This window comes from Papaver somniferum, chromosome 6, assembly GCF_003573695.1.
Source record: "Papaver somniferum cultivar HN1 chromosome 6, ASM357369v1, whole genome shotgun sequence".
NCBI classification, from domain to species: domain Eukaryota; kingdom Viridiplantae; phylum Streptophyta; class Magnoliopsida; order Ranunculales; family Papaveraceae; genus Papaver; species Papaver somniferum.
In genome coordinates this window covers 170226675-170249203 of record NC_039363.1, presented here as the reverse complement: position 1 = coordinate 170249203, position 22529 = coordinate 170226675, and the positions used below count along the sequence as shown (strand labels likewise).

The window sequence follows — 22529 nt, the reverse complement described above, 5'->3', positions numbered from 1 at the left end:
ATACTGTCGGACACAGTCCAGGTCCGACTACTTAAGTATGCATACCCGTTTGCATACTTAAGTGGGTTAAAGTTCTAGAATCGGTTGTGACATGAACTAATACATTTATGTAAGAAGGAATGCAATCACTTGCAAACCGTGGCTATAATGTTCATGAATTGGTTCGAGTGAATCAAATCAATTTTGCTTCAATTGTGTTCTTGTATACTTCTATGAGAATATAACAATTGAAACAACTCCATAACTAGTTTCATTTGAGTCATTTGAACTAGTTGTGATTAAGATGAATAAGGTTAATATGAAAGTGTTCTTATGGATAACTTCTGTTAACTATTGTTGAGCCAACGTAGTGTACAAGTTTAGGTATGGTCACCCACATCTAAATGAAGGTACATTTCATTTGTGTGTAACAAGCTAAGTCCATATAACGGTGTAGAGATATTTCTTTGGTTTCAATCAAACTTAGCTTGGCTCTTAGATCAGGTTTCATCTAACGGTAAATATTGATTGCTTTGTTCCAAAGCTATCAAACCCTGATTTGAAGACTATATAAGGGAGAACTTTAGCAACTTGGAAACCTAATCCCCACACATCCTGTGTGATATTAGTTACGACTATAGTCGATTCTCCTTTAACCTTAGGTTTATTCCAAAACCTTGTAGGTTAACGACTTGAAGACTTCATTGGGATTGTGAAGCTAGACCCAACTATTTTCTCTGCAGTTGCGTGATCTGATCTTGCTGTTTCCATCATTATTGAGTATTATCTTTGCTAATATTTGCTTGAGATTTATCTCCGATAGGTAAGATTAAAAAAGTCACAAACATCTTCGTCTCATCGTTTGTGATTCCATAATATCTTGTTTCGCTTCCATACTATTAAGATTGTTGTGAGGTGATTGATAATACTTGGATGTTCTTCGGGAATATAAGTCTGATTTATCAATTGGTTCCTGTGCACCTTGATTTATCATGAGACGAAACAAAACTCATAGGTATTTCAGTGGAATACAGATTTATCTATCTCAATAGACTTTTCTTTGTGAGACAGATTAGTTTATCAAGTCTTCGACTTTGGGTCGTAGAAACTCTTAGTTGTGGGTGAGATCAAATAAGGGAATCAAGTGCGTAGAATCCTGCTGGGGTTAAGATACGTAAGGAGCGCAATTGTACCTTGATCAGTGTAAGATTGGTTAGGGCTCAACTACATTCCAGGCTGAAGTCCATTGGTAGTAGGCTAGTGTCTGTAGCGGCTTAATACATTGTGATGTCCAAAGATGGACTAGGTCCCGCGGTTTTTCTGCATTTGCGGTTTCCTCATTAACAAAATTCCGGTATCTGTGTTATTTCTTTTCCGCATTATATTTTGCTATATAATAGAAATATCACAGGTTGTGCGTTAAGTTCAATCAGTTCTTAGATCCAACCTTTGGGTTGTTGATTGAATTGATTGGCACTTGGATATTGGTTTGTGATACCATCCAAGTTATTTCTCTTATTCAATCGGGCTCGCAAATTCCTATGTGTTTGATTGCAGATTGAATTGAGAAATTGAGATATAACTCTTTGATATACTTTTCTAAAGATTGAGTCTGACTGTCTAGTTGATTCTCTTGAAAGTATATTGGAGTTTGTCCACTCAGATTTCCGAACGAAATATTGGGTGTGGTTGTTGTACCCCCGCTTTTTCATGTATAATATAAAGTCTATATAGCTATATTACTTTAGTCTAAATAGGAGATAGAATAGAAATAGACTTCTGAGTGATAGATGAGCTCAAGTCTCCACATACCTTTTGTTGATGAAGTTTCACAAGCTCGCCTTAGTAGTTATTTGTCTTCAATCGATGAACGCTGTGAAGTCTAAAGCTCAACTACACATTCTATCCTAATCCGAGACATAGCTATAAGTAGACTAGAAATCAAGACTTATAGTTTTGGCAATTAAGATTGACAAACAAGCTTGATATAGCAACGCTTGCGAGTTCGACCGAGCAGTTCTTTAACATTTTTGATCCGTATAAACTTGTTGAGGATGAAGAAGAAAAATTTGGTGATAGAGTATTTTCTGATGTGGCGACCTACATAGGACCTTTGTTTCATTCAAATGGGTTCATCATTTTAGATCCTCGTAGAACGCTCCGTCAAATTGGTATTGTCCAGAAAATATATACTACCTGAAGATTCTTGTTTTTAAACTTAGCGTAGCCAACTCCCAATTTAAGGACAAAGATGTCAGATTGACCTATGAACCAGCACCGTCGATCGATCATTGGAATGCTTGTTCCAAAATTGTAAACCAAATTAGTAGAAGAACGCTTGAAGCTTCTCATGGCACTTCCGCCGCGGATGAGAATTACATGGAATAGTATCAAGAGTCCTTATTTGGAAAATTTTGATCCGGAAGTGAGGAAACGCTTCAAGAAGGGAGAGATTTCGAAATCAAGGACATCAAGGAATGAAGAAATTGATTGGAGGGATATGGTGGTACGTATACTACTAATTATGTTTGTATATGTTTTTATTTATTTATTTATTTATTTATTTATTATCTATGAATCATTATAGTTTGTGTATTTGATATGAAAAAAATAGGTGGAACGAGTTAATTGGGTGGTGGAGGACATGACCCACAACATTAATTCGGGTGAGAATTTGACGGTCCCTGAACAAAGATTACTCCGGAATCGAGTTTAAGACATAATAATCCTTGAGAAAGGAGGTTTATATGATTATGAAGAGGACCGACCGAGGATAAGTAAGAGGGCTAGGTCTCCTTCTTCTAGCGACGACTCTGATACTCCCTCCGGTGAAAATGTACAATCAAAACAAGAAAAAGGTGGTCGAGGCGGTCGATGTGGAAGTAAAAAAAGTGAAAAAGATGGCCGTGGTAGAGGTGAAAAAGGTGTCAGTGATGGAAGAAGTTCTCTGGGTGGACGTGGTTGAGGTAAAAAGACTCCAATTCAAGGTGGCAGTGGAGGAGGTAAAAATGCTAGAGTTGTAGAAGAGGTTGTGGAAGAGGAGAAAGAGGATGACGATTTGTATGTGTCTTTGCGCTCGGATTCGGACAAAGAACACAGTGAATGACTAATGGAGATGTTGTGGCTTTTTAGTATTTTACTTCATGGATTTTTTTATTATTAAGACTTTGTCTATTTAGCATTTTCATTATTAATTTGGTTATGAATTTGGACAAATGGATTTTTATAACTTTGCATGTATGAATGAATGTTAATCTTTCCATTTGTCTAATCTAAAAAAAATGATGAAATAATCAACATAATTGAAATTTTTGAGTACTTTCGTCTAAGTGGATGCTTCAAATAACCTAGCAGTAAATACAAATAATCGTTGTCAAGAACATTTCAAGGGTTTTCGTTTAGAAAATCCCAACCGTTGCCAAACTAGCGGTTAGGAAAACCATCCGTAACAGATTCACGGCGAGGAAAAACCTAGCCATGTAGTACTCCGATAACCCAAATAGAAATTGATTCCAAGTTACGGCTAGATATCCAGGTCGTGTTCCTGTGTCACGGTTAGGACTCCAAACCGTGATTCTGACATAAAGCAACAACTCTTGTTTACAGTGTGAGTTCCTAGCCGTAATATAAGAACGGTTAGAAACAACATCCGTAATTTGTTTACGGTTGGGAAATACCTAGCCGTATATTACTCTGATAACCCATAAATGAATTGACTCCTAGTTACGGCTAGATATCCGTGACGTTTTTTATGTCACGGTTAGGACTCCAAACCGTAATTCTGACATAAAGTAACAACTCTGCTTTATGTCCTTAACTCCTAGCCGTAAATCTGACACACCACAGCAAAACCTGCAGGTTTATACTTAATTACGGCTTGATCGTCCAATCAATTTCCTAGCTTTAAACACCTATAATTTCCTTTTGTACCACATGATATCTGCTAGTTTTTTGAATTTTGAAAAATAAATCCGTTTGAAGACTGATCTATAGAAGGTTCTAGTTGTTCAACCACTTGTTTAAACTTGAAATAACTCCACCTCCATATAACCACCCATTCCAAATCAAAATCACACCTTCTACATCAATAATGTCCACCAAAATCCCTACAAACTCAATGCAATGTACTCTAAGGATAAACCAAACTTTACTCTGGATGAAGACTTATCTTTTGCAAAAATTTTGTACTATGCCATCCAAAGAGGGGAGAAGAATGAAGGAAGTTGGTTTAGCAAGTCAACCGTATTGGAGTAATATTTAAAAAAAAAAATTGTAGTGAAACAGGTAACACTAATAACCGCGCGATGGAGTTGAATTGTATCTTTGATTTTCAAACGTACACAAAAAAGTGGAAGAATGTATGCCTTTACTTCGTATGTGCAAGCAACTTCGACTTACAAGTGAGACTGATGAAGAAGTTGTAGCTCGAACTAAGAAGGAATGGAGAAAATAAAAAGATTATAATTTCAACTTCGAAGCTCAATTCGCCATCATCAAAGACTTCTCGATACATCGAAAGGGATGTTATTAAAACCAGCTTGGTAATCGAGATCTAATAAGTATGTAATGAGTTTTATTGTGGTCTAATTAATTAAAGTATTACTTCTTTTCAATCGTAGTATGTATTCATGTTTGAAACTCAAAATTTCTCAACTTACATATTCGTTTACGGACGGGAAATTTTTCTTCTAAACATGTTAACCAAGCCGTAAAACAGACTCAGGTGATTCTGGGCAAAATAACAGCCAGAAGTTCTTCACTTCCCATCCGTAATTCGTATTCACGGCTGAGAGTTCCTCAGTTTACAACCGTAATTACCTATTTACGTCTTGTTCGACACATTTTCCCAGCCGTAACATGTAAAAAAACTCAGATTTTGTTCTGATTTTTAACGGATTTAAATCGATAAAATTGCTATTGGGAGTTGATTCTAAGGTTATTCCGAGTATTGTGATGAACGGTTTCATCATTTTTTTTCAAAAATTTTCAAAAAAGATTCACCGAAATAACCCTTCCTTTTTCAAATCCAAAAAAAACAAGTTTTGATTTGCAAAAAATTAATCATTTGAGTAGTATATTGCACTTACTAATTCAGATTAGTTAGCTTAATCATTTTAATTAGCACTAATACTGATTATTTAGCTTGAGGGTTAACTAGGTATTATAAAAAACACCGGAATAAAGGATTCAATGAATTGCTATCTCATGACCCTATACAACCCAAAAAACTCAGCCGTTTAAAGTCCCGAAAATAGGATTCATAAAAAAGAGTATATATAAAAAAACAAATCAACTATTTTGAAATGAGCCAGCTTTATTTCATTATAGACCATTAAGTGGCCAAATTAATTTTTTAATTTTTGTGCAAACCAAACAAACCTATGAAACGAGTACTCACTCGTGTTTTAGCCTACCAAGTGGCCCATGAAATTAACATGCTACGTGCCTAGCCTTAAATCGTAAGCTTCAATGCCTCCTCATAAGATCTGCCTGTTGTCAATCTGTTTCTTTTGTTTCATCTTTTACTGACATCATTTAATTAATACTGCATCACCCAATCTGCTGGCTCTATAATATAAAGCCAATCCCTGTAACCATCTGTTAAGAAATTTCAACTCTTATAGTATTATTCAATTGCATTAGATTAATAATATCCCACATCTTGCTCAAACATTTTGGAAAAAAAAATGTTTTAAGAAGAGATTGATTGACTTGAGCCTGCCTAGCTTGCTAATCTTCTTCTTCCTCCTCCTCCTCTTCTCCCTCTCTCGTCTGGACAAAAGACATACATACCGAGAAGAGAAGGATGGAGATATTCTGGAAAAGAGTTCAAGTGATTTGGTCCATAGCTGTGGATTTATGTTTCCAGAGGTTTTATAGCCGACACCTTCCTTCTTCACCTACAGATCTTCTCAAACTTCTTCATGTTTCCAACAGCAACAATCATAACCACAGTAAGCAGTTTAGTGATCTCACCATCATAGTTACTGGTGCCACTAGTGGTATAGGACTTCACACTGCTAGGTACGTACTCTCTGCACTAAATTCGAGTAATCACATCTCCTAATTCTCTCATTTCTGTATGTAAAGTTTTTTGGTATAACATAACAATTCTGTAAACATTGCGAAACTATTTTCGTTGACATTTCTATTAAAATATAGTTACAGGGATTGGCAAAACAACCCTGACCTTTTGGCTAAGTTTTAGCTTTACAAAGTTCACGTGGGGTTCGTATAAAATATTAGTACTCTACTCTACTCCATATTGCGCTTGCGCTAATAATGCCAATCAATGTTTATTTGTGCCATAGTTTTATTAACTTTATTTAGCTTCAGGTCTCACGTGCATTATGGTAAAATTAGTAAAATTAGAGATTAAGTATGAGGTAGATTAGTATAGAAACCTATTACGGGGGATTCACAATCCGGCTTCACTTGAATTCCTAGTGATCAAAAGATTGGTTATGGGGTATTCTTGATTCAATACCAAATATCTAAAATATCCTTCAACATTCAACTAATATAAAACCTAAAAACTAAAATCAAAACCTAATTCTAATTCAAAAATCTATTCTTCTTCTTCTTCTAAACTTACTCTCCTTCGTGAAATAGTAAATCCTCATCTTTTTTTCAAATTAAATTATTCATCGTCTTCAATTAATCAGTGATTCAAAAAATTTAAAATCGTCAATTGAAATTTCTATAACCATACCCAACTAACTAGACATTAGAATCATGAAATATTATGGCTAAATTGCTTGAAATCAAGGGGAAAATTAGGGTTGCGCGTTCACTTACGGTTAGGTATTTATTAATTTCCTAACCGTAAACTTATTCTCTAGGACAATTACGTTAAAAATCTAAGAACTTCTAACCGTAAGTAAAAATATAAAAAAAATGTAAAAAAATTCTGGATTACAGATTTTTTCCATAAGATTTTAAGGTTGGGTTTAAATTTAAATAAACCAACCGTAATGTTACCACGATCGAGTTTTCTTTAAGTTTAACTAACCGTAATAGGTCCTACACATTAATAAATCATGGAAAAGCAAATAGACGATTTGTTTAGATTTTTTAGGAATTTTAGGAAAAATATGTTAATGCAGAGATATTTTAGTCTTGTGGAGATAAAAAGGAAAAGGAATTAGTCTCATACTCTCATTAGAAACTCACGAAACAAAGGGCTACGATGAGATATTTTAGGAAGAATAACACAGACTTACTAAAATCTAATTTTCCCTAAATAAACTAAACATGCTTATTATGTATTTTACACGTTTTACTATTTTAGATTACCAAACCAAATACGTTTTAATTACCAAACGATACTAAAATCATCAGTAATTTATTTTACGGTTGATAATTAACAACCTAATCCAACCGCAAGCAAATCTACGGTTGGGTTGTTTTTTCAGCCAGCCGTAACTGATTTTTTTGGTTTGGTTTTTCCCAACTTTTCCTTAGTTTACGGTTAGGAGTTTATTGTTATCTAACTTCGTAAATTTATCTTTACGACTGGTTGTAAAAGGAAGAATCCAACCTTAAGACAGTCTAAAAAGCTATAAAACCCAATATAGAGTTTTTTTTTCTTCTAAAAATCTTGTTTTCGTTTTTTTTCATCCCCACAACAACTGATAACAGTAACTCTAATTATTTTTTATCTCTAACTATAAATCGAAATCACTAATCCTACCTAATTAAATAATCAACCCTAACTAAACGAGGGTTGTTTAGTCATTATAAGAATATTCCAGAGAAGGGTTTTTGAAATTAATAACGAGTGACCCGTTTTTGTCCTATTAGTGAAGCCCCTCTAATGGAATGTGACGCCCCAATAATAGCTTTCTTAGTATATGTCCTCTCTGTTTTTCCATGACATATATTTGGGTGCTTCAGTTCTGCATGCAACAATATACCTTCTCTTCTCAAGTACAATGCTTAGTTGTTTTTTTTGGATAACTGGAAATTTATTATTTAAAGAATGCCAGGATCTATAGTCGTGGATAAAAAAGTTTGAATACATGCGATATCAAGACTGAACTCCTCTAAAACCAATCTCTCTTTACTCATTGTCTTAGAAATAGAATCTGCCAACTGATTATTATCTCTTCTAGCATGACTGATTTTGACAAATGAAAAAGAGAGTAATAAAAATTTTATGTCATTCAAAAATTTTCTATTTTCCCATCTTAACAAAGATGAATTATTATTAATTGACTTGACCACAACTTCAGTATCAGCAACCAAGTGAATGCTATATAACTCCATCTCTTTAGCTCACTTTAAGCCTTCAAGTATTGCCATGCATTCACCAGCTTCAGCATCAACTACTCCAGCTGCATAGGTCTCCTGCAACATTAAGTAAAACCATACCAGTACCACAGTCATTAGTTTCATGATCAAAGGATGCATCAACAAACAATTTAAAATATTCTGAGCAAATAGTACTATGGTTATGCAAAGTAGTAGAATGGTGATGAATATGGGATGCAGTAGTAAGGTCTGAGATGTTCTGATCTGAACTACTTCTCTGCACAGAGTTGCTGAGACTTAGAATTTGATGTCGTACTCTATTGGAAGTGAGAAGAGGATTTAGAGTTTTTTCCTGAAAAATGCAATCACACGTCTCTTTCCATATAATCCAGCTGCCAACCATTAAAAGTTCTTTCCAGCTCTGCATATCTGAACTGCCAACATTCTGCACCTCTTGAAACCATGAAATGATCCATTGTTGCACGGACTGACAATTCGCAATAATTTGATCTATGTTGATGTTGAGGTAACGCCAGACTGCCTTAGCATGATTGCAACTAATAAGAAGATGATACAGAGATTCTTCTTCTTGTTTGCAAATCTCACAGTGTGTTTCTATATCCTGCATTTCTTGAGACAATCTAAGCCTAGTTGGAACTATGCCTTTCATGCATTTCCAAATAAATAGCTTAATACGTTGTGGTAATTGCATTCTTCACAGATCTTTCCAAACTGTTGTAGGCACAGTATTTAGCGTTGACTGCTGTTGAACCCTGACTTCCATGAGTTTGTTATAAGCACTCTTGACAGTGAACCTTCCATCTTTTGCAGGAATCCATCTGACTGTATCTTCTTCTTGGACTGATAGCTGCATCCTTTTGATTTTGCTGACAGTATCTGGTGGGAATAATGTAGCTAGAAGTGATTCCTTCCAAGAGTTAGATTCTTCAATAATCAGCTCACTGACATAAGTATAACTTAGATGAGAAGGGTGAAGTGGTTCAACTTTAGAATTCAGTCCAATAATCCAAATATCAACCCAGATTTTGGTACCTTTGCCATTGTTGACTTCCATGCAGTAATTCTGTTGAAGTATAGACAATCCCAATTCAATTCCTTTCCAAGTCCATGAACTATTGTGCTTTTCCCCTAATATGTGTATGAAGTCTTCTTTTTTGAAGTATTTAGCCTTTAGAATCTTTGACAGTAAGTGATCTGAATTTTGGCAGATTCTCCATGCCAATTTTGTGAGTAAGGCATGATTTAGCATTTTAAAATCTCTAAATGCTAAACCACCCAGATCTTTGGATAGACACATGTCCTGCCAAGCTATTAAATTCAAACCTCTATTACTTTTGTAACCCCACCAGAATTTCCTTTGCAATGCATCAAGTTTCCTGAGAAGCTTCTTAGGCATCTTGAATGCACTCATTTGGTACATAGGAATAGCATTAAGTACTGCCTTAACCATAGTTGATCTATCAGATTGGTGAAGATTGATACCTTGTCAGTTGCCAAGTCTTCTTTCAAAAGCTAGCTGAATTTCTTCAAAAGCTTTTACTTTAGACCCGCCTATAAGAAGAGGAGATCCTAAATATTTCTCATTTTCCTTCATAGAATTAACTCCCAAGATGTTTCTGAGAGTATTGCACACAGAAGGATCCAAATTGTTGCTGAAATAAATTGAAGATTTGTCAAAATTAATGACTTGACCATATTGTGAACTGAAATCTTCTATAATTTGGAGAATATTATTCACACTGGTTAAATTAACATGCGTGAAAATGAGACAATCATCTGCAAAGAGCAAATGATTAATAGGTGGAGCTCCCCTTGCCACTGATATGCCTTTAACTGCCTTAGAATCATGTGCTTCCATAAGAGTTCTAGAGAACCATTCCATTGCAAGAATGAATAGGTAAGGAGATAAGGGATCTCCTTGCCTTATCCCTCTAGAAGGAGAGAATTCTTCACATGGGGAACCATTTAGAAGCACAAATAAAGATGTTGTGCTTATACACTGATATATTAGTTGACACCATTCATCACCAAAACCAAAACTTTGAAGTACTTTGATAAGAAAAGGCCACTCGAGCCTGTCAAAAACTTTTGACATGTCTAGCTTGATTGCTAACCAACCTCCTTCACCCTGTTTTCTCTTCATAGAATGAATCACTTCACAATGCTTAGTTATATAATCTGAGTATATGAGCATGGAAAAAATTTCCCTACCCAGACACTCTGATGTTATTTTCCTTATTATGTCTAAATAAGGAAATATCCAAACCGGTAAATGTTAATATTATATACAGTATGTCGTAAACGTGTTAATCTTTGTGTGGAAATGTATAAAGATATTATTAGTCCCACATTTTGTGGGTTATATAACATCCTGCGGTTTATAACCTATAGACCCTCTCTCCACTTATTTTCAATTGGTTCTGAGTTGGACGCATGTATCTTAACATGGTATCAGAGCATGCTATTTGCGACAAGTCATTGATCGCGCCTTTGCTCCGTCTCACCTGATTTATTATCCACGCGTTAGACCCAACGAGGCTACACGTGAGGGGGCGTGTTGAGATTAAAGCAAAATAAATGCTAAGAGCATCTCGGATGGTGTTTGGATGTCCACGCGTTAGACCCAACGAGGCTACACGTAAGGGTGTGTGTTGAGATTAAAGCAAAATAGATGCTAAGAGTATCTCGGATGGTGTTTGGATATGTATCCTTGGTGGAGATTAAGTCATAACATTGTAAATTTCATCGTGTCAGTGGATACGTAAATGCTGACAATTAAGAATTAAAGCAAAATAGATGCTAAGAGCATCTCAGATGGTGTTTGGATATGTATCCTTGGTGGAGATTAACTAAAATAAGATTTTATTAGTATGACCCATATAAAATTTAGATATATCTTTATATCTCAAAAACAATCTCCAGCGGAATACAGATACGTATTGGGTTATCCTATTTTCCTGAAGATATGTGGGCATCAATGAGAGTATCTGAGAGTCTTTAAAAATAAATACTCTCACCCAAACTCAAGTTGCCAAATCAGGAGAGAAAAATTTAATCATCCAATTACTATTGGAGAGAATTTTTTTAGAAAGAGTCAATAAAATTCTAGATGGCGTCAGTTTTTTTAAAGACCCAAATTCCATTGGAAATGCTCTAAACAAGCTTAATGTGTATGCTAAGTTAACCAACTCCAAAAAAATTAACTCTAACTCTCGGCAACAACAGGGAATTTGCTATGGCCGGAGCCCATGTTGTCATGGCATGCAGGAACATCACTGCTGCAAATAATATTGCAATTAAGTGGAGAGAGGAGGTGGACAATGACAAAATGCTCAATATTGAGGTAAGCGTATCTCAGTTTTGACTATTATTTTCATTTTTTATTTTTTTATTAGTCAGCAGCGGAAATTGAATTTCTAACTTATAATATGGGAGCTCAACCCCTGACCAATTGGGCTAATTCCCGTTGATTACCACAGTTTTGATTCTTACGTTACGTTTACACTTAATTCTGGTCATTGTTTTTCTCCTATTTGCGCAAGTGTACACCGTCAATCTTGATACTAATAGTAGGTATTCAATCGATTCATCAACTTCCATTGACTATTTAAATTTGTAAAAGATTTATTTGAATAGTTCCATGCGAACCGCACTTCCGTAATGCACTTTTGAACAAGACAAAACCCGTGTAAACGCATGAAAAGAGAACCCCATCCCCAGATAAATAAAAACAGGGGGCTATTAGATTGTGTCTACACGGTTTTCTGAAAGTCCATACGACAGTTCGTGAATAATTTTTTAATTTATGAACAAGTTTTTGTCAAGGGTAAGTAGTTATGCGAGGGATTTAAAGTGGTTCTTCTCAGACCGCCAAAAAAAACCACGTAAACAACTCTTTCGCATGAAGAGGTGGGCCCCACCGTTTGGGATTAACAGGAGCCCATTTTTGGCCACACCACTGAGAAAGATGAGAGTACCCGGTTTCTGTGTGTGTGTTTTTCACGGTCTGTGAAGAATTTTTATTCGTATATATACCGATCCACCCACCGACAAACTCTCTTGCACACTATCAATAGGTTATGGAGTTGGATTTGCTCTCTTTATCCTCGGTAAGGAGTTTTGCAGAAGCGTGGATGCAACGAGCCCTGCCATTGGATCTTCTTATCAACAATGCCGGGATCTATAAGCCAGGAGGTAATTATGAGCTTTCGATGAAGTTTATCACAGTCACTTTTGTGCGTTTTTTTTCCTTTGGTTGTATGCCTCTTTGTAGCACTTTATGTGCATTTCCCTACTGTTTTCTTTTTTCTATAAAATCTAACATTTTCAAGTCAACAAAGAAAAACAGAAAACAAATTTAATCGCAGCTTAATGTCCGAGTTTAATAATATGGTGAAATGTCAAATTTTTTGAAACAACAAGAAGTACAAATTATTCCATTAGCATCTCAAAATAGATTATTTTATTATCAACACATTTTGTGGGTGTATAATAGAATCTTTTTTTTTACTTTTGATATCGTAATTGTTAATTTTCAATTTATATAGAGCCCCAAACTTTTTCAAAAGATGGAGTTGAGCTACAAATGCAGGTGAATCACATTGCTCCATCCCTTCTAACCATGCTTTTACTGCCATCGTTACTGCGAGCGTCTTCTCCACGTATTGTCAGCGTTAGTTCGATAGTAAGTAATATCACAATATCATTTAGTTAACTGCATGCGAGAAATAATTTGTAGCATGATGTATACCATAAGAGAAAATTATTAATTCAGTTTATTATCATTACTAACTTTTTTCTTGATGTATTTATTATTACTAATTTTAGACTGACTTGACCCTGAAGGCACACCGGGAAGCAACTATAGAGCTTGAAAGTTGGAACAGTAAAGTAGAGCAGGATAAGTTTAGCGGTTTTTTAACCTATGGGTCAAGCAAATTAGTACAGGTAAGTAAACTTCTTAATTTCCCATTATTAAGTATGCCCAAAAATAATTTTGGCAGTTGCATATTTTCAAACATGGGTTCGGAATTTACCAACAATTGTTTATATTAATATTTTATTTACTGGCACCTGAAAATATGAATACTGGATTCACCAACAATTCTTTCTACTTTTATTATTCGTGCAGTTAATGTTTCTTAAAACTCTAGCAGATAAGGTTATGCAACAAAAAGAAAATGCTGATTTCAAGTGTATAGCGGTCCATCCTGGAGGTGTTGGTACAAATATTGTTAGTATTCTTACTTTTACCCATATCTGATAAATCTGTATCAAATGTATAAGGTCTAGCACTAATATATAGACATTTTTAGGATCCAATGGCATATATTGCTGCGAGTACGGGTTTGATGTTCACTCCTGCAGAAGGTAACTTATATGGGTTTTTTTAGCAGTGTAATCATATTCCATGATCAGTGATATGTTATAAACGTGTTTTTTGTTTATCTCATAAAATATAGGATCAAGAAGTGTAATCTTTTGCGCAGCTAGTGAAGATGTTAACGAAAGTTTGTATAATGGTTTCGGGTATTATTCATACGACTGTAAACCAGATAGAATTTCACCACTAGCATATGATACAGATGCATGTTGCATGGTATGGCAGAAGACAATGGAGATCTTGCGGATAGACAATAATTATGTTTTGCATTTGCTTGGCAATAACTAAATGATTAATTTCTTGCTAAATTTTATTGCATCCATTGAAAATATACGTATTCTCTTTTCTATATTTCGTGTGAAACCTCTTTTGTGTTAACATATGTTTAAATATTTTCATAAAATTATATATTTTACTGAAAATGTTGTATTAGGTTTTATAGGTTATATTACAAAGATATTATTTGTTATGTTTGCTGCTAAGGATGGATGTTGTCACATCATAGATGCATGGTGTCATCTAATAACCATATAATATTGTCATATCATAAATATCTGATGTCTTATCAGAAAAGTATCTCGTGATACATCAGAATTTGTTGTACCGAATGGCCGACCGAACTAACGATAGATAAATGTTATAGGCCTAGTCAGTGAAGCGCAATAATGGCGCTACAGTGATAGTCAATGGTACAATATGAAAGCACTGGCCGAAAAAATGAAGAGTTAAATGCAATATAGTGCCAAATAACAAATGCAAGATGTAGGATCAGAGTCTCGCAGCAATAATGCCTCAGCGAAATCATTAACAACACAACACAGCAGCGTCGCAGAATAACTTCAGAAACGAAATAATAAACAACGTCAGTTAAATCATGAGAAAAATGTGATAGTCCTGCGAAAATTAGAGAGTTTGCGAGATTAACATTTGTAAGGTTGCGAGAATGTCGCAAGCCATATCAGAAAATAAAGGTTAGATTAGTTGTCATCCACTATGTAAAACTCTATATAAAGAGCCGATCAGCTGTAAGGAGGAGAGAGATCTTTTCTGATTGAGAAGCAAGTAAATAGGAGAGAGAAAATCTAGAGCAGTGGTTATTCTTGATTCCTTTATCTTTTCTTGTAAGATTTTCAAAGATTCATCAATAAAATTAAGATTGTTAATCTAAAATGAGTTGAATATTAATGAAATCTTGTGAGGGGTGTAGTGTAGGATTTCCTGCAACTACATAATGGCGCTAGAAACAGGGAGATTGAAGATTATTCTAGAAAAGATTGAAGATTAATATTGAGATTTGTGAAGATTTGGAGTAATTGGTTAAGAATTTTACATAATCTCTTGCAATTCGTTAACATTGAAGAAATGTCTAGAAGAAGAAATACATCAGAACAACCAACTATTGTTAGAAGAAGCAAGAGAATTGCTGGAAGGGAAAGAAGTGAAATGGGAGAATCTACTAGAATGAGAAATAATGGAGAAAACCAAATTCAACCACCAGTTCAACAAACACTAATACAAGAAAGGAATACAGATTATGATAGGGTGAGTATACACACTTGGCAATCAAATTCAGCAGAAGAAGTAGAAGAAGAGCAGCAAACCAGAAACCACAGACAGGTAGAGAGAAATCAAGAAGTAGATGAAGAATAATTCATGGAGATGAGGAAATTGGAGCGTTAGAAACATTGAGACGAAGAATACATGAAGAAAGAAGAGCTGAGTGCAGAAGAACGTGCGAATCTAACAAGGCAAAATCACGAATTGAGGATGGAAAATATGAGACTACAGAGTAGAAGATCGAGAAGTATTACAAAATCATATTCAAGATCGACTAGAAGAGAGATGAGGCGAAACTCACCCACAATTAATGCCGGAAATAATATTCAAGAAGAAATATCAAATCCTAATGAAGAACATCGCGAAAATAAAGAAAGGAATGATGATCGTTACGTTCCACAAAATGAAACTTTTGATGATAGGAAAAATGATAGAAATCAAGAGAATGGACAACGTCAGGGACGAAATAATCAAGATGGCGAAGGGAATCGAGAGGAAGGAAGGAGAATTTTACATGAGAGAGAAGCTCAAAGAAATCAACAAACGATTGAAGAAGAAATTGAAAGACATTATGCTGAACAAGCACGTTTAATTTGCGAACATGAAAGATTAAGAGCGGAAATGGAAGAACAAGAGCTTCAGGAGACAATTCGCCAGAACAATCACGATAATCGAGAAAGAAGACGTGCAAAAAACCGGAATAACGATAATATCAATGAAGAGTATGATAGAGTACAGATGATAGCTGAAAGACAGCGAATGGAATTGATAAGAAATGAACAAAATCATGGAGGGGAAAATGAGAGACATCATCATATGCGAATTCAAGATAGAGATGAGGAAGAGAATCGCAAAAGAAGACAAGATGAAGATGATGAAGAAGAAATGAAAAATTTCGCGAGAGAAGAAAGATATGAACGCAGAAGAAAGGAGGCGAAATTAAAAAGACCAATGGATCAAAATTCAGGTGTAAATAAACAAATCTTAAAAGAATTAGAAGAAATAAGAGGAATGCTAAATAATAGAGTAGAAGTAGGCAAAAGACAATTAGATGAAGCTATAGAAGAAGCTGCTCCATTTACAAGGGAAGTACAACTAGGAGGAATACCACCGAAATGCAATTTTCCCGCATTAACCAGCATTTTTGATGGAACAACTTGTGCAATTAAACACATTAAAGCTTATGTGAAGTGCATGTTGCAATGGGAAAATCATGATGTCGTATTATGCTAGTATTTCGCATCCAGCTTAACAGGGGAGGCGTTAAAATGGTTCGAAGGTCTACCAAAGAATACAATAACATCCTTCAATCATTTGCAGACTACATTCCTGGGGGCATATATAAGTAATAATTCTTCGCGACCTGGTATTGAAGACGTGTTTGGATTAAAACAAAGGATTGGCGAAAGTTTGAAGCACCTAACTAAAAGATGGAGGATGATAGATGCATTTATGTGTCTAATTTTTCCTCAATGTTTCATATTGTTAGTACTCGATTTCGTACTTATTATGGTTAGAGCTGTCAATTTATAACCCGGCTTGCGGGTTGACCCTAACCCGGCTTGTTTCAACCCGGCCCGGCTTGGCTTGTTGTCTAAACGGGCCGGGTTAGGGTTGGCATATACAACCCTACTAGAAAACAAGCCGGGCTAGGTCCAACCCGCGGGTTACCCGTCAACCCGTCAAAATTAATAAATATATCCCTCAATCCCACCAACTCTTTAAAATCCATGATTTGCAAACATATATTAGAATTAGTTAATTTTAAATCAATAAATAAAGCTAATTTTGGATATATCCAAACAAATATAACAATTTTTAGATTTTAAATAATCAATCAATAAATTAAATTACATCTTAGATTCATCAATCACATATTTATTCGGGATGTCCTAAATTAATAAAAGGACTAGAATAATTTAAACAGTGAGTTAGTCTTACTCACATTAATTTAAACTTATAAAATGATAAAAAAAAAAAGTAAAATGCTTAGTTGATGTTAGGGTTCTCTGCCTAAGAAAACTAAAGCGCCGTAACCGGCTATATCGTTGATTAAGTGGCAATAAAAACGTCCACTTTACAACTCAGTGGTGGGGCTTCTAGTTAAACACCAAATTGACCTAGGTTCGACCTTTACTAAATGAATAATCCTAAACAATCCTAAATTTTAAATTTAATTTTTAAATTGATAACATTAACAAGCCAACCCGCCAACCCGTCAGGGTTGACCCGTCTAGGGCTAGGGTTGGGGTTTTGAGCTTGTTCGTGAATAGTACTAGGGCTAGGGTTGACCCTAACCCTAGTACGGGTTGGCAAGCTAGGGCCGGGTTGACCCTAGCTTGCCCGTTTGACAGCTCTAATTATGGTGTTTTGTGTGTTTATAGGTATTTTTTGGAAATAAACATTGTTGGAAAATTCGGCTCGAAAAGTTGCTCGAGACACCTCCGGAGAACATTTGCTATACGGATCCCAGATTTGGATAAGGGGCACCCATGGTTATGTGTAGCCCAAATTCATCTTCAGCACCCAGGGATATATGTATCCCAAATTTGTCCACAACACCCATTTGTTATTGGCACCCAAGCAACTGGTTAAGGGGCACCTTCATCCCCTTCGTTAGAACTGAATATTGGCGAGAAAATATTTTTATTCATTGTCAGATTTCAATCAAGGATTTGGAGGTGTTATAGGGAGACTAAATGGCTGAAAATTTATGGGATTGTTCCTGGGACATATACAAAGTTATTACAAGTGTTTTGGTCTATCAAATTTGGCCGAAAAATCCGTGAGAAGAAATCAGGGCAGCACGTGCATGAGAGGGACAGTTCACGGGATTACATGAGTTTTGGAGAATTTAAACGTGTTCTTCTCATGTATGATGACTCTAGCAACACTTTGGACCTTGAAAAAGATAAATGATGAGATTTTGCAGCTGTAGAAACGCGTGAGAAGCTAAATCAGGGAAGAAAATATTCCCAAAATATTTTCTTTACTGCCCGAGTTCAATGAAGAATATTGAGAATCATGGCATGATTAAATGAGTCTAAGGAGTATAAATAGGTGGATGAGATCATAGAGAAGGGGTGTCGAGAGTCTGGGGGGCTGAGGAGAGCCAGAGAAGAAGAAATTCGAGTTTTCCCAAACTCGGTTTCTGCTGATGATGAACATGAAGAACACGAAGAACGGACCACCCAAGACCGTCGTTTTCCAACAGTAACAACGACTCACAGCCGTGGGTCGTACATCAGAGGCAGACTTATTTGCCAGTGTTTGCGACACAGAGCCGTGGTTCTTAGAGCAACAGTAACAGTGACAATCCTCTGTATCGTTTTTTTTTGTTTGTAACAAATATAATTGTTACAAAACCCGGTTTTGAATTATTTCTCCATTTTCATCATTTGTAAACACCCTTCGAGCAATAATAATCATTTTTGAGAGTGTTTCCAACATGATGAGCGGCTAATTCTCCCACAACCAAGGCAATGAGGAAGCTATTTACGCATGAATAATTGGTAACTATTTTATTTTCTCTAATATTTAATTATAATTCACTCAATCACTGCTTTTACAGAGTTTTAAATTGTTTGTGTAATTTTCCTAATCAGTTGTGATTCAATTAGATAGGTTATGCTTTGTTTAGATAATCTATGCTTAAGGGATACAATTGATGTTTGAGAATTTTCTTGATTATTAGTGAGTTAAGATATAATGGACTTAAAAGATAATTAGATTTTTGGATTATTTACCATCATTAATTCATGTGTAATAGTGGAATCAGTGTCTTGGTTATTTTCTCATACCTCTCGCCCACTTTGTTAATATTTTTGTATATAATTTTATTAAATCTTTAAATTTAATCTTCACAAGTCCGAGAGTTTGAACCTCATTACTACAACATCATTCAAAAAAATATTATCATTTTGGCGCCGCCGACGCGGATTTGTGCTTAGGTAGAATTTTTAGGTTTTTTTTTTTTTTTTTTATTTCATTTGTTCTTTTTACGTTTCTTTGGGTGTGTCTTTGTATTACAGGTTTGAAGTTGGATACTAAAGACTTGGAATCAAATCTTAAAGCCAAAAGAGAAGGAAAAAGACAAAGCAAAAAAGAAAGAGCGAAAGAAAAAGTAAAAAAAAAAGAGAGAATTTATTTTATTTTATTTTTTTTAGAGACCTTCCATTTTTTGTAATTATTTTTTTTTTATTTTCTTTTGCACTTTATTTAGACTTTGGACTTGGACAATTTTTTTTTTTAAACCCTAAGGAAGGGTACATTAAATATAAAATTGTTTGTAGGGAAGGACGATGATTACAATATCGTCTCGGCCCCTCGGGTTCGCACATGACATAAGAGTCGTGGCCCGAGTCGACTTCAGCAGTTCTGCGCCCGTCTGGTACAGGAGGTAAGCTTTCGAAACACCCGCGAATCCCCTGTCAGCGGGTTTATTGTATGCCTTAAGGTGAATATATGCTGAGGATTTGAATACGGTTGTTTTAATTTCCTAGTAAAGGGAAAGGCCTGGCCAAATTAAGATAAGGACTCGGATTTCATCACCGTTTCCTTCTTGCCCGCCTTAGGAAAACGAAACCAAACGCGAACCTAAGATTAAAATTTTGACTAGAACGAGACCTATAGGGTAACGAGCTTAATAGGAAAGTCGTTCGAAAAATATTGGTTACTCTTTTGAGCATATTTTGAAGTTCATGATGGTTTCTGCGAGTTGAATGCGTGACTGCGCCGCCTTATAATACCGGTGAGACCTTGGGTATCAAAGCTCCTCGCAGCTTCCCTCGTCTCAATTCAACTTACTTAAACTCGGATTGATTCCAGAGAGGTTTGCTCAGATTGTAATGAATTCCTTTTCGAAAGATTAGAAGCTGGTCTAGAAACAATCTAAGTGGAGCCATCATGCTTGTTGTTTTCTAGATTTTATAGGTTTGATTTGGTCGAGTCAGCCTTGTTTGTGATTGTGTAGAATTCCCTTGCGGTTAGGATGTCGAACTGGTATTATAATAACCAATACAATGAGTATCCGACTGAGCATCTTGGACATTATCCTTTTTATGACCATAGTGTGAATAGTGATTGGGAACGCGAAACTTTTGAAGGTTATGGTCCATACCATTGTGAGCCCAATTACTATCCACATACCCACAGGTCATACGAGCAAAACAATCCTTCTATTTCTCTAGAAGAGTCTCTCAAGAGTTTCAATGAGTCAACATGGAAGTTATTATGAAAGAGACTTATAATATTCTTCTCCCATAAGAGTCCGTAGAGCGGTCAACTAAGATATCTCTAGAAGAGACCCTCAAGCAATTTACTGAGAGTACAAATAGGATTGTGGAAAAACTTGCTCAGGATAGTCTTAATTTCCAATGTAGTTTTCCCAATACCACCCTCGAAAATAAGGATAGTTTTTATTCACATAATCAAGATGACGAGGTTAGAATTGGTAACACTACTTGTTTTGATGAGGTTCGACCTTTTTTCATGTTATTATAATGAGGACTGTGATGAGGATAGTATTGATGAAGAATCTGAAATATATAGGCACAGTGATGAGGAATCTGTTACTCCCAATGAGCTCTTTAATGATAATATTATTTCTATTTCAAATCCAAATAATTTTAATAATTATTCACCTATTCAAAAGGACGAGAGATACTCCCGTTTTAGACGATGTAGTATTTCCTATTTACAAAGCCGATAATGATTTAGAGGAAAGAGTTTACCCTGAGAATTCTGTTTTAGAATCTAGCGATTTAGAAACACTAGTCTTAGAAGATGATAAACTCGTAGAGATGAGTGAGGATGAACCAGACTTAGAAGAAGCAATTGACCATTTTCAGGAATCTGATGACCTAGAAATTAGGGAAGTTGTGACTAGTCTTTCTAAAGATACAGAAAATTCTAAGTTTGGGGGTGATTATCATTCTCCGTATGCTTTAACTCTTAGAAAGTAACCTCCTGTAGGACTTGACATTTGTGCCTCAACCATCTTACAAGATTATCTTCATACACGTTTTCCCGATCCTAATGATGTCCAGAAAGAAGCTCAGTTGTTATAAACCCATCCTCTGGTTGATGTGGTTAACCCAGGCTATGATACCAAGATTGAATTTCTTTTCCCACCAAAAAATTTTCTTCCAATTGTGGGAACTTTTGATTTTCAAATGTGTCGAATTTTTAGTTGTGAGACTAAACCTAAATGCTTTAGGAAATTAGAATCAACATATTTTCTTAAGAATGACTACTACCCTCATTGTGGTCATTTTTGTAAGTCAAACCTGATTGACTTAGAGGATCCTCAATTATTTAGGTTATTATTATGTGCTTCTAAATTTTTATTTGAGTTTTTACAGACTCTAGGACCTAATAATTCGGATCTCACTTTTGAGGAGTTGCAGCCTAAAGAAATATATTTAGACCCTTTTATAAAAGCTGAACCTGAACCACAATTAGATGTAGTTGTCTTAATCAGGAAACTAGGTAAGGGCATGCTAGTCTTGTTCATTTTCTTGGTTTACTGCAGTTTCCTTTGGTCAGCTCTATTTGGGTTTGAAGACCCACAGTTATTCCGGCTACTGTTATACGGTTCGAGTTGACTAATCCTTTCCTAAGTCTGGCTGAAGACTTTAAACTTAGCACTTCTTGGGAGGTAACCCATGCTCATGCAACATGGTAATATCTTTACTTAACTCTTTTTTCTTCAAGTGGTAACAGTTTCTCCTTGTTCATGCTTTTAATTTTATCTTTAGAACATCGAGGACAATGTTAGATTTAAGTTTGGGGGTGGGGAAGAACTTTTTAGTTGCACTTTTGAAACTTCTAGCATCACATGGTATCCGGTTAGCTAAATTTACATATTGTTTCTCACCGAAAAGATAGAAATTGGAATGCTAGGGATAACAACCTTTTGAGACATTAGAGAAAAAGACATTGAGATCCTTGAAATTCAGGAGAGAACTTGTTCCTTTTAGAGGGTAACCGTGATGGACCTAACCATACATGATGGAAAGGCAAATAGGTCAGGAAATGCCAGAAAGACAAAGCAACCTCACAATGTAGTCTTAGTTACTGGATTGCGACTCTCTCTCAGTAGAAACTTATCATCATCAACAAGCGGAGCGACATCAAAATCTATGAAGAAAGTTGAAGACGTTTTAGGTTTAGAAGCAACAATAGAAAAGAATAATTCAAAAATCAAAGTTGAAGTTATAAGAGCAAATGATATAAGTTGTTAGAATCCATGATACCAAGACATCACAAGTTGCGAAGATCCAAGTTTTGAAAGTCCTTCTCTCATGGCCATGTAAATTGTTGTCTTGTAATTTTT

At 35.5% G+C, this 22529-nt stretch overlaps 1 protein-coding gene across 2 annotated transcripts; it reads left to right on the top strand.

Annotated features, from left to right (window-relative positions):
- Nucleotides 1–5718: 5718 nt before the first annotated feature.
- On the top strand, nt 5719–13995 carry LOC113286418 (dehydrogenase/reductase SDR family member FEY-like). 2 transcript variants are annotated; one of them, XM_026535046.1, is made up of 8 exons: nt 5719–6003; nt 11479–11596; nt 12330–12447; nt 12801–12937; nt 13099–13200; nt 13385–13486; nt 13569–13623; nt 13743–13995. In XM_026535046.1, exons 1-8 carry the CDS (start codon nt 5786–5788, stop codon nt 13922–13924), a joined length of 1032 nt encoding a protein of 343 aa, XP_026390831.1. In that variant the 5' UTR covers nt 5719–5785; the 3' UTR covers nt 13925–13995. The 2 variants fall into 2 exon arrangements, with proteins under 2 accessions (XP_026390831.1, XP_026390830.1); XM_026535045.1 differs by having other exon boundaries at nt 13716–13995.
- The last annotated feature ends 8534 nt before the right edge of the window (nt 13996–22529 follow it).

What these genes read in the sequence shown, in the direction of transcription:
- LOC113286418 (XM_026535045.1), top strand. Translation starts at nt 5,786, where the DNA reads ATGGAGATATTCTGGAAAAGAGTTCAAGTGATTTGGTCCATAGCTGTG. An exon ending in TTGTCAGCGTTAGTTCGATA is followed by an intron (nt 12,938 to 13,098) that starts GTAAGTAATATC and finishes TTGACCCTGAAG; the next exon opens with GCACACCGGGAAGCAACTAT. An exon ending in GGTCAAGCAAATTAGTACAG is followed by an intron (nt 13,201 to 13,384) that starts GTAAGTAAACTT and finishes TTATTCGTGCAG; the next exon opens with TTAATGTTTCTTAAAACTCT.